At 43.5% G+C, this 12,617-nt stretch overlaps 1 protein-coding gene across 1 annotated transcript in view; it reads right to left on the bottom strand.

Annotated features, from left to right (window-relative positions):
* The window catches only part of LOC144691217 (sodium/myo-inositol cotransporter 2-like), a 55,341-nt gene that overhangs the window by 39,126 nt on the left and 3,598 nt on the right, over window positions 1-12,617 (bottom strand). Inside the window, exons 5-6 of the mRNA XM_078559271.1 lie at window positions 9,032-9,137; window positions 8,734-8,814 (exon numbers count right to left, since the gene is read on the bottom strand). Coding sequence (XP_078415397.1) covers window positions 8,734-8,814; window positions 9,032-9,137 — 187 coding nt within the window. The remainder of the gene's footprint in view (window positions 1-8,733; window positions 8,815-9,031; window positions 9,138-12,617) is intronic.

Raw genomic sequence — 12,617 nt, forward strand, 5'->3', positions numbered from 1 at the left:
GCAAGTCATGGAGTGGGACTTGAGCCTGGGATCTTCCTGCTCAGAAGCAGGAACACTACCTACTGAGCCATTTGGGCTTTAAAGAGGATACTGTGCCCAGTATAACCACACCTTCCAAAGAAGCAAACGCTATCTTTACAAGTAGAATTTCTCCTGGAAAATATCCACAATCATTATGAGATTTAAAAGTAAATTTGCTGAACCTTTGTACAAAGGAAGTGTGGTTTGGAGAACTGGTGCTTTCATTGCAGCCCTACCCCACTCTTCCCACTGAGAGTGAGGAATCAGTGAACTTGATGGTTGAAAGTGAGATTAGAGACCTCATACTGACCAGAGTCAAGCGGTGACTCGGGGCAGAACAAGCCCAGTGACAAAACTGCATTTATAGAGTTGGTTCCCACGTTTCTTGAATGTTGGATCCAATAATGTGATGGGTATTGGCCCTTTGTGATTGGTATCAATCATCACCATGTGATTGGTATCTGTTGTAGGGTGTTGAATACTGTTCAGTAGTCCTTAATGAAGTTTTCATAGTCTTAAGTCGGTTAACTTTATGAAGTTATTAACTACAAGAACTATGCACATATATACAGTGAAGGGTTCTGTAGTATAAGAGTCTGACACATATAAAGTTAATGTGGGACTGAGTACAGTACTGCCCACACAATGATGTAAGAGAGCACATGACCTGCACCCAGGATCAATGTGGTGTTGTACAGAGCCATGTTCAGACCTAAGCACAGGGACAGCTCTTAGCTAGTACCTTTTACTGTATATTGCTGAAAAAAGCTACATCTTTTGTCAAAGCTTTTTATCTTGCACGCATCAGGATAATTCGCAAAAATATCAAGTGCAAGGGGAACAACAATTTGTACCGTATGAGAAAAGAGTGCTGATTGGTTGGCAAGTGGGCTCTGATTGGTAGAGGTATTGCCATGGAGAGTGCACCAGTTGATGGCGACTGACAGTTAACTGCCAACCAGTGTTTGAAATTTAAACCAAGCAGCTTGACTCTGATTGGTCAAAGTATTGCCCTGAGAAGTGAACCAGTGAATGGCTGTCATTTATTTTGTTGTGCCTGTTTCAGTTAAACGTGTGTACATGTTCTTTCTTTCCCAACGAACAGGGCCCTATGTATTAACATATGTAGCTTTGAAGCTTTACTCACTGAGCCCAATTGCAGATGACATTATTGCAAGACAGGGAATTAATGATTTATCTGCAAAATTCAAAGAGATACTAAAATCATCGGACATTTATTTTAATCTAAGAAGCAATAAAGTGCAGAGATTTAAAATTGGAACTCATCAGAGACAGAATAGTGCTAGGAGCAATGGATGACACATTCTCTGACCTCCTGCAACCAAAGGAAGATATAACCCTGGAAAAGGCAATATATGTGGTGTGCAGGGAACAATTTCAAAGTTTGTGGATGATACGAAGCTTGGGAATGTTGTGAACTGCGAGGAGGATGGTGTGGAAATTCAAGGGGACATAGACAAGTTGGTGGAGTGGGCAGATAGGTGGCAGATGAAGTTCAATGCAGAGAAGTGTGAGGTGATGCATTTTGGCAGAATATGGACAGACAATATAAAATAAGGGGTGAAAATTTTGAAGGGGGTGCAGGAGCAGAAAGACCTGGGTGTATATGTGCATAGATCATTGAAGGTGGCAGGACAGGTGGAGAGAGCAGTTCAGAAGGCACATAGTATCCTGGGCTTCATTAATAGGGACACAGAGCACAAGAGCGTAAGACACTTGTTGGACCTCAACTGGAGTATTGTGTACAGTTCTGGGTGCCAAATTATAGGAAGGATGTGAACACATTGGAGAGACAGCAGAAGAGGTTTACAAGAATGGTTCCAGGGATGAGAAAATTCAGCTAAGAGGATAGGTTGGAGAGACTGTTCTCCTTGGAGAGGCTAAGAGGAGATTTGATACAGATGTTCAAAATCATGAGGGGGCTGGACAGAGTAGGTAGGGAGAAGCTGTTCCCGCTCATAAAACGATCAAGAACAAGAGGGCACAAGTTTAAAGTGATTTGCAAGAGAAGCAAATGTGACATGAGAAAAAACTTTTTCACACAACGAGTCTGGAATGCACTACCTGGAAGTGTGGTGGAGACAGGTTCAATCGAGGCATTCAAGAGGGCATTAGATGATTATTTGAATAGAAACAATGCAGGGGTATGGGGAAAAGGCAGGGCAATGGCACTAGGTCATAATACTCAATTGGAGAGACACAAGGGCCGAATGGCCGCCTCCTGTGCTGTTAAAGTTCTGTGATTCCAGATAGTTAGACAGTCAGAACTCCTTGAGCAGTGCAGGACCATTTTAAGGGGAGAGTGTAAATCGTGGTTTAGAGGCCAACCCACAGTTCAGCTCATCAGACAGGGACACTCCAGGCCAGGGAAAGCAATACCCGAACCGTCCAGCAGAGCCACCATGCCAAAGCTGTGGAGCAAGGCGCCCCTTAGGCGAGATCAATGTCCTGCAACTTCAACCCAATTCTCTCAGTGAAACAGGATTGGACATTACGGGAAACTGTGCAGGGCAAAAAATTCTGAAACACACAGAAGGCTCAAAGGTTATCCACAATGTTGAATGTTGAGTCTACAAAGTGATGAAGCAGGTTCACCCCGACATCTGGATCTCCTCCAAGGCCATGAGCATCATGAACTCGCTCATGATATTTTCGAGCACATCGTGGGTGAGGCTTCCTGCCTGGCCCATTACAACAAGCGCAGCACCATCAGCTCCCAGGAGATCCAGACCGCCGTGCGCCTGCTGCTGCCCGGGGAACTGGCCAAGCACGCCGTGAGGAAAGGGGCAAAGGCGGTGACCAAGTACACCAGCTCCAAGTAAAACTCCGCAATGGACTGAAAAATACCCAAAGACACACAACCATGCTTCTTAGGCGATGTCAAAGATTGGTTTCTCATTTTGGAATGCAGGCATTTCAGTCAAAGCCCACTTAACAAATTTTAAATTAGACACTGGCACCAGTATAACAGTCTTGTCAGACAAAGATCCATGGCTAAAATACCTTTGGCTTCAGGAACAGACACACCACTCTAAGGGCCCAGAGGAATCTGACTTCCGGTCATGGGCATGATTTTGGAACCACCAAGGTATGGCAGCAAACAAATCTTCGAGCATTGAAGTGTTTCAAATCCTCTTTCAAGTGTTCTACTTCTTCTGAGCAACATTCCAGTGTTCTCATCAGTTCTCGATTTCCTTATCAAATGCATCTTCCGGAGGTAAAAGTTGATTCCCTACACTGATCAGTTTTCCCTTGGTAGAGTATAATTTCTCTGTGCTGTTGTTCAAGCTCGTAGTCTGTAATGTGCTTCTGCTAATTGTTTTTGAGTCTCCTCACGCTCTTTTGTGAGAACTTCTACTTTTTCTTGCCATTCTAGGTTCTTGATTTTCATCTCTTCATATATCTCCTTGAAAATGTAATGTTTTTCGAAGTCTTCTTCCAAATGTCCAACCATTTACTTCAGCTCTGTAGTCTCTTGTACCTCTGATACCTCAAAATTTTGTTTGTTCAGATCTTGAACAGTTTGGTTCATTGACAATTTTAGTGCCTCATCTGTTTTCAAGGGTATATGCTAAGCTTGAATCTTGAATTTCAAATCTTCCTGTTCAGTTCTGATATGAACATTTTCCAACCTTATTTCATTTTCCTCGTGTAGTGTTTGTTAATTTTGGATTTCATCAGATAGCTTTCCCTCATTCATAGCCAGCTGCTTATTCCGCACTATCACCTGCTGTTACAGTTCAGGTAATGAGCTAAGATTTCCAAAAATATATATTTGTGAGACTTCTGGAAAGTTGCCTGCCTTTCTGGTGCACTCATGTGGTTTACTCGAGTATTGTCTTTTGTCCTTTCGGTACTTCACTGGGGGTTTTCTGTGCTTCTTTTTAAGCTCTGCATGCTCCACAATTTGAAGATTAAAACATTTGTCAAAGGCTCTAATTATCTCATCAAAGCTGGTTGGGGATTCATCAATGCACTGCATTAGGATTATTTCATCAGTAAATTCACCAAATCAGTATAAAAAGGACTTTAATCTGGACTTTTTCTAATTTTCTATTTAGACCTGATGTACTCCAGTAGTTTAAAAATTCTCTTCTTCAGGGCACCCACTTTTCCGTCGGGTTTCACTCTTGGATGAGTCCAAACTGATCTGGTAAGTTGGATTTCTGATCCATGGTTAAAACATTTTAAAGTGTACATTCAGCTTTAAGAAGTTGCTGAAATTAAAATGGTGCTACCATTCATTTGAAGACAAAGGGTTTACCCCACACTTGGCAGTTTTGGAGGGCTCACGCTGCAATGATGCTAGCGCTCAGCCTCCAAAAAATCTTATACCAAGACTACTTGGATCGTCTGGCTGCAGACTTCTCCGTTTCAGTGCTGTACTTAAGAGTTGCAAAAGCATTGAATCCTGGCATTTGCTGGTCCTTAAAGCTGATTCTTTAGTCGCACTTCATCCGAATTCATTAATTTTTTTGTCCCTTCTTGGAATGAGCTCAAATGTCACATATTCAGGTGCCGATGCAGGAATCTGGATTTTCGGACAGTTTTGAAATGGCAATTTCTGACCACTGAACTATTTAAAAGTTTCTCAGGGCTTGCTGTATCCTGAAACTTAAATGCTCTAACTCACCCCTCCTAGGTCTGCCGACTCTGCACTCTGGGAATTGAAGCTGGACTAGAGTGGATTGAATTGGAGGAGAGTGTGAGAGGAGGACCCTAGGATAGACAGTCAGCAGCAACTAGAGGAGAGTGTAAGAGGAGGACCCTGAGATAGGCAGTCAACAGCAACTAGAGGAGAATGCGAGAGGAGGCCCTGTTTCTACCTGTCAGAGCTGAAGTGTGACATCAAAGGAAAACAAGTGGGTGATTGGTGGGCATCTCTTCTGTGTCTCTTTTGATTGGCCAAGTGGAGACGTTATTACAGCTGAAGAGCACAGTTAAGAAATTCACTTTAAAAATATTTAACACCCAAATTAATTAATTAAATAGAATAGAGATGGCTGGGCAGGCGATGTGTTGCAGCTGTAGTATGTGTGGAGGCTGGTGGATGCCCGTGAGGTCCATGGTGACCACATCTGCAGCAAGTGTTGGCCGCTCGAGGAACTTCGGCTCAGAGTTGATGAACTGGAGTCCGAACCGACACATCAGGGAGGGAGAGAATTACCTGGACACCATGGTCAGGGACAGGAGGGTGTGACTGCGAGTGAGGCAGGTATTGGGATCCAGAATTTAGTTTTGGAGGTGCCTCAGCCAGTACCCTTGTCCAACGGATACAAGGTTCTTGCTCCTGGTGTGGACGAGGACACAGACTGCAGGGAGGATGAGCAAATTGACCACAGCACTGTGGTTGCAGGGTGACCAAGACTGGGAACTCAATATTCAAGGGTATTCAACATTCCAGAAAAATAGGCAAAAAGGAAAATAAGGTGGGGTAGCTTTGTTAATAAAGGAAGGCATCAGTGCAGTGGTGAGCAGTGATTTAGGTGTAATAGATCGTGATGTGGAATCAGTTTGGGTAGAAATAAGGAATAGCAAGGGGAAGAAGTCACGGGTGTGAGTCGTCTATAAGCCCCCAAAAAGTTGCCTCACTGTAGGATAAAGTATAAATCAGGAAATAATGGAGGCATGTAAGAAGGGCGGTACAATTGTCATGGGTGATTTTAATCTGCATATTGACTGGACAAATCAGATTGGCCGGGGTAACATGGAAGACGAATTTGCAGAGATCATCAGTGATTATTTTTTAGAGCAATATGTTGCAGAAACTACCCAGGAACAGGCTATTTTAGATCTAGTATTGTGTAATGAGGTGGGATTAATATGAGATATCATGGTTAAAATTCCCCTAGGGGGTAGCAATCACAACATGGTAGAATTTCAAATTCAGTTTGAGGTTGAGCAACTCAGGTCTCAAACCAGTGTCCTCAACTTAAATAAGGGCAATTACAGAGGTATGAAGAAAGAGTTGTCTAAAGCGGGCTAGGAAATAGACTAAGGGGAAGGTCAGTAGATGAGCAGTGGCAGACATTTAAGCAGATATTTCATAACGCTCAGCAAAAATTTATCCCGGTCAAAAAGAAGCATTCGATGAGAAGGATGAACCACCCATGGTTAACAAATGTAATCAAGAAGAGTATCCAATCAAAAACTAAGGCATATAAAGTGCAAAAACTAGTGGTAGGCCAGAGGATTGGGAATTTTTTAGGAACCAGCAGCAGATGACTAAAAAGCTAATAAAGAGGGAGAAAAGTGATTATGAAAGTAAATTGGCGAGAAATATAAAAACAAACAGCAAAAGCTTCCATGGGTATATAAAAAGGGTGTTGCTAAAGTGAGCGTGGGACCCTTGGAGGATGCGACTGGAGAATTGATAATGGGGAACGGGGAAAATTTAAACCAACATTTTGCATCAGTCTTCACGGTGGAGGACACTATAAACACCCCAAATATATCAGATAAGCAAGGAGCTAATGGGAGGAAAGATCTTGTAACGGTCTCCATCACAAGGGACAAAGTATTTGACAAACTAATGGGACTAAAGGCAGACAAGTCGCCAGGACCTGAAGGCCTGCATCCAAGGATTTTAAAGGAAGTGGCAGCAGAGATAGTGGAGGCAGTGGTCGAAATTTTCCAGAACTCACTGGATTCTAGGAGGGTCCCAGTGGATTAGAAAACCGTTAATGTTATGCCCCTGTTCAAGAAGGGATGGAGACAAAAAGGAGGAAATTATAGGCCAGTCAGCCAGAGTCCATTATTAAGGAAGAAATAGCAGGACATTTGGAAAAGCTTAACACAATCAAACAGAGTCAATATGGTTTTGTGAAAGGGAAATCATGTTTGACAAATTTGCTAGAGTTCTTTGGGGATATAACAAATAGGGGATAAATGTGAACCGGTAGATGTAGTGTATTTGGATTTCCAGAAGGCATCCAATTAGGTGCCACATAAAAGGTTACTGCACAAGATAGGAGCTCACAGGATTGGGGGTAATGTATTAGCATGGATTGAGGATTGGTTAACACACAGAAGACAGAGAGTTGGGATTAATGGGTCTTTTTCAGGTTGGAAAGACGTAACTTGTGGAATGCCACAAGGATCAGTCCTAGGTACTCAATTATTTACTATCTATATTAATGACTTGGAGGAGGGGCAGAGTGTAACATATCCAAATTTGCTGATGATACACAAATAGGTGGGAGAGCATGTTGTGATGAGGACATAAGGAATCTGCAAGGGGATATAGATAGGTTAAGCGACTGGGCAAAAACTTGGCAGATGGAGTATAATGTAAGAAGGTGTGAGGTGATGCACTTTGGTAGGAAGAATCAAAAGGCAGACTATTATTTAAATGGAGAGAGATTCCAGAAAAGTGCAGCACAGAGAGATCTGGGTGTTCTTGTGCATGAAACACAAAATGTTTTGCAGGTTCAGCAAGTAATTAAGAAGGCAAATGGAATTTTGGCCTATATTGCTAGGTTGTTGAAGTTTAAAAATAGGGAAGTCTTGTTACAACTTTACAGGGTGTTGGTGAGGCCACACCTGGAGTACTGTGTAAAGTTTTGGTCCCTGTATTTAAGAAAAGATACACTGGCATTGGAGGCAGTTCAAAAGAGATTTGCTAGGCTGATTCTGGGGATGAAGGGGCTGACTCATCAAGAATGGCTAGAATTTTTATTCATTAAAGTTTAGAAGAATGAGGGGTGATCTTATTGAAATGTAAAGATTCTGAGGGGGCTTGACAGGTTAGATGTTGAGAACATGTTTCCACTAGTGGGGAAATCTTGATCTAGGGGACATAGTTACAGAGTAAGGGGACACTTATTTTAAATTGAGATGCGAAAGAATTTCTTCTCTCAGAGGGTAGTGAATGCCTGGGATTCTCTACCCCAGAGAGTTGTGAAGGCTAGATCACTGAAAGTATTTAAAGAGGAAGTAGATAGATTTTTGAAATATCGGGGAGTTGAGGGCTATGAGGAGCTGGCATGAAAGAGGAGTTGAGGCCTGGGGCAGATCAGCCATGATCTTATTGAATGGAGGGGCAGGCTTGAGGGGATGAATGGCCTTCTCCTGCTCCTATTTCTTATGTTCTTCTGTTCTTATGGACTTCCAAGGGATCCTATGGAGTCTTCTGCCTCAGTGAGGTATTTGAAATTTCTACCTTCAGCTTCCAAGCCTTTCTTTGGAGCTTTTCCCTGGTGGTTTTCCTCTGTGTGTCTGCTTCTCGAGTTTTTCTTCAGGTCACAATGCTTCTTTGAATTTTTCTTTAGTCGTGTAGGATTTTAGTTTTCCTCTGCATTTTTTGCGAGGTTTTGTGTTTTTCCATTCACTGCTAAATGTTATGGGGTGTCGGATACTATCCGGTAGGTCTTAATGAAGTCTTCGTAGTTTAAAGTAGGTTAACTATATATATATATATCAACTACAAGGACTATGTACATATACAGTAAAGGGTTCAAGCTAGGAGCTTCTCGATGCTTGCTTGTGCATATGGCTCTGTCCAACACTAGACTGACCCCCCCTCTTGTGGGCAGTACTGTACTCAGTCCCGCGTTAACCCTATATGCGCCAGAGCCTTATACTACAGTATCAACCCTCTTTGTGCGTGTCCAACAGCAAAGTGAGAGTTAGTTTTGATTCATAATCGGTGCAAGTTTTAACATTGGTAAAACTGAACTCAAGTGCACTTACCATATCCCATGAGAATTAGAGCTCCAGTCAGCATGATCACTGTCTGAAGTGCATCGGTATATATTACAGCCGCCAGCCCACCTATCACATAAGATAAAACAAAACTAAGTTGTAGTCAGTTGGGACAAACATTACCCTTTTTTTTCACAACAAAAAAGAATGGATGCATTGCTAATGATGTAGGCTCAACTAGAAGCAGGAGGGAGATGAGAATTTCTGATGCAGAATCTGTGAGAGATGTTATGGCTGAATGTAATTACCCTTCACATGGGAAGAATGTTCAGTTTTCTAAACCTACCTCCAACAGTGTAGAGAGTGGTGATCGCCAATAATCCAATCACTGCGATGTACAAGTCCCAGCGAAGAGCTTGTTGAATGAAGACAGCTCCAGCATAGATATCAACCTATGCACAATACATTACCACAAGATACGTTACTCAGCAATATATCACCACCGAACCCCACAGCTGAGTTCAAATCCCACCAACTCAGTTACTTAGGCTGCTGGGTGCAGGCAGAGGGTTTTTTTTATTTGTTCATGGGATGTAGATGTCGTTGGCTAGGTCAGCATTTATTGCCCATTCCTAATTGCCCTTGAAAAGGTGGTGGTGAGCTGCCTTCTTGAATCACTGCAGTCCATGTGATGTAGGTACACCCACAGTGCTGTTAGGAAGGTAGTTCCAGGATTTTGACCCAGTAACAGCGATGGAATGGTGATACAGTTCCAAATCAGGATGGTGTGTGGATTGGAGGGGAACTTGTAGGTGATGGTGTTCCCATGCATCTGCTGCCCTTGTCCTTCTAGGTGATAGAGGTCGCAGGTTTGGAAGGCGCTGTCGAAGGAACTTTAGCAAGTTGCTGCAGTGCATCTTGTATATGGTACACACTGCTGCCACTGTTTGTCAGTGGTGGAGGAAGTGCATGTTTAAGGTAGTGGATAGGGTGCCAATCAAACGGTTTGCTTTTTCCTGGATAGTTGGAAAAAGAAATTTTGTCCTCAAGCATCTTGAGTGTTGTTGAAGCCGCACTCATCCAGGGAAGTAGAGAGTATTTCATCACATTCCTGACTGGCGCCATGTAGATGGTGGTAAGTTGCTTGCCACAGAATTCCCAGCCTCTGACCTGCTCTTGTAGCCACAGTATTTATATGACTGGTCCAGTTCAGTTTCTGGTCGATGGTAGCCCCCAGGATGTTGATAGTGGGGGATTCAGCAATGGTAATACTGTTGAATGTCCAGGGGAGATGGTTAGATTCTCTTGTTGGAGATGGTCTTTGCCTGGTATTTGTGTAGTGCACATGTTACTTGCCACTTTTCATCCCCAGCCTGAATGTATGTCTTGCTAGATATGGACATGGTCTGCTTCAGTATCTGAAGCAAATGGTACTGAACACCGTGCAATCATCAGCAAAGATCCCCACTTTTGACCTAATGATGCGGGGAAGGTCATTGATTAAGCAGCTAAAGATGGTTGGGCTACGTCACTACCCTGAGGAATTGCTGCAGCAATATCTTTGGATTGAGATGATTGGCCTACAACAACCACAGTCATCTTTCTTTTGTGCTTGGTATGACTATGTTAGAGCATTCCCCTTGATTCCCATTGACTTCAGGTTTGCTAGGGTTCCTTGATGCCACACTTAGTCCAATGCTGCCTTGATGTTAAGGGTAGTCACTCTCACCTCACCTCTTGGGTTCAGCTCTTTTGTCCGTGTTTGGACCAAGGCTGTAATGAAGTCAGGAGCCGAGTGGCCCTGGCGGAACCCAAACTGAGCATCAGCGAACAAGTTATTGCTGTGTAAGTACTACTTGATAGCACTGTCAATGACACCGTCCATCACCTTGTTGTCAATCAAGAGTAGATTGATGGCACTGTAATTGGCCAGATTGGATTTGTCCTGCTATTTGTGGACAGGACATACGTGGGCAATTTTCCACAATGTCGGATAGATGCAAATGCCAATGTTGTAGCTGTGCTGGACCAGCTTGGCTGGGCTGCAGCTAGCTCTGGAGCACAAATCTTCAGTATTACTGCTGGAATGTTGTGAGGGCCTATTCCCTTCAGCCATTTCTTAATATCATGTGGAGTGAACCAAATTGGCTGAAGACTGGCATTTGTGATGCTGGGGACCTCAGGAGGAGGCCGAGATGGATTACCCATTTGGCACTTCTGGCTGAAGATGGTTGCAAATGCTTTAGCCTCATCTTTCGCACTGCTGTGCTGGGCACCCCCATCTTTGAAGGTGGGGATACTTGTGGAGCATCCTCCTCCAGTTAGCTCTTTAATTGTCCACCACCACTCATGACTGGATATGAAGCACCTCAGAGCTTTGATCTGATCCGTTGCTTGTGGGATCTTTTAGCTCTATCTACCGCATGCTGCTTCAGCTGTTTGACATGCAAGTATCCTGTGTTGTAGCTTCACCAGGTTGACACCTCATTTTTAAGTATGCCTGGTGCTGCTCTTGAAAGCTTTCCTGCATTCTTCATTGAATCAGGGTTGAACCTCTGGCTTGGTGGTAATAGTAGAGTGAGGGATATGCCGGGCCATGAGGTTACAGATTGTGGTTGACTACAATTCTGCTGCTGCTGACGGCCCACAGTATCTCATGGATGCCAGTTTTGAGTTGCTAGATCTGTTCTAAATCTATTCCATTCAGCACGGTGATAATGTCACACAACATGACGGAGAGTATCCTCAATGTGAAGATGGGCTTTCGTCTCCTCAAGGACTGTGTGGTGGTCACTCCTACCAATACTGTCATGGACAGGTGCATCTGTGACAGGTAGATTGGTGAGGACGAGGTCAAGAAAGTTTTTCCCTCTTGGGTCCCTCATTACCTACCTCAGACCCAGTCTACCATCTATGTTCTTCAGGACTCAGCGAGCTCAGTCAGTAGTGATACTACCGAGCCACTCTTGGTGATGGACAAGTCCCCCACCCAGAGTACATTCTGTGTTCTTGCTAATCACGGTGTTTCTTTCAGTTGGTGTTCAACATAGAGGAATGCTGATTTAACAGCTGAGGGGGGTGGTAGATGGTAACCAGTAGGAGGCTTCCTTGCGCCCTATTTGACTTCATGGGGTTCAGAATCAATGTTGATGTCTCCCAGGGCAACTCCCTCCCGACTTTATGCTACTGTGCCACCATCTCTGGTAGGACTGCCCTGCCAGTGGGAGAGGTCATACGCAGGGATTTTTGACGGTGGCGTCTGGGACATTGTAAGGTATGATTCCGTGAGTCTGACTATGTCAGGCTGTTGCTTGACTAGTCTGTGAGACAGCTTTGCAAATCTTGGCACAAGCCCCCAACTATTAGTAAGCAGGACTTTGCAGGATCAACAGGACTCAGGGTGCCATTGTCGTTTCCAATGCCTAGGCCGATGCAAGGTGGTCCACACAGTTTCATTCATTTTTTAACTTTGTAACAGGCTGTTACAACTGAGTAGTTTGCTAGGCCATTTCAAAGGGCAGTTAAGAGTCAATCATGTTGCTGTGTGTCTGGAGTCACATGCAGGTAAGGACGGTAGATTTCTTTCTCTAAAGGGCCTTAGTGAACCAGATGGTTGTTTCACGACAATCAACAATAGTTTCATGGGCACCATTACTGGGGCTAGCTTAATTCCAGATTTATTAATTAATTGAATTTAAAGTCCACCAACTGCCATAATCAAGTAACATTACCACCATGCCACCATCTTTAATCCTTATATACAAGGGTTGCCACATAGTGCTTATTCTTCACACATGTGGTAGTTCTAATCTCATGCACCCATCCTATCACTATACCTTTAATATGCAAGCGACACTGTTCAATTTTGTTTCACTCATTTACACATTTCTCTTCGCTCCTTTAATCTGTTTCTCAATGTTGGAAACTCCAAG

This window comes from Cetorhinus maximus, chromosome 15 (genome assembly GCF_964194155.1).
Source record: "Cetorhinus maximus chromosome 15, sCetMax3.hap1.1, whole genome shotgun sequence".
NCBI lineage: Eukaryota > Metazoa > Chordata > Chondrichthyes > Lamniformes > Cetorhinidae > Cetorhinus > Cetorhinus maximus.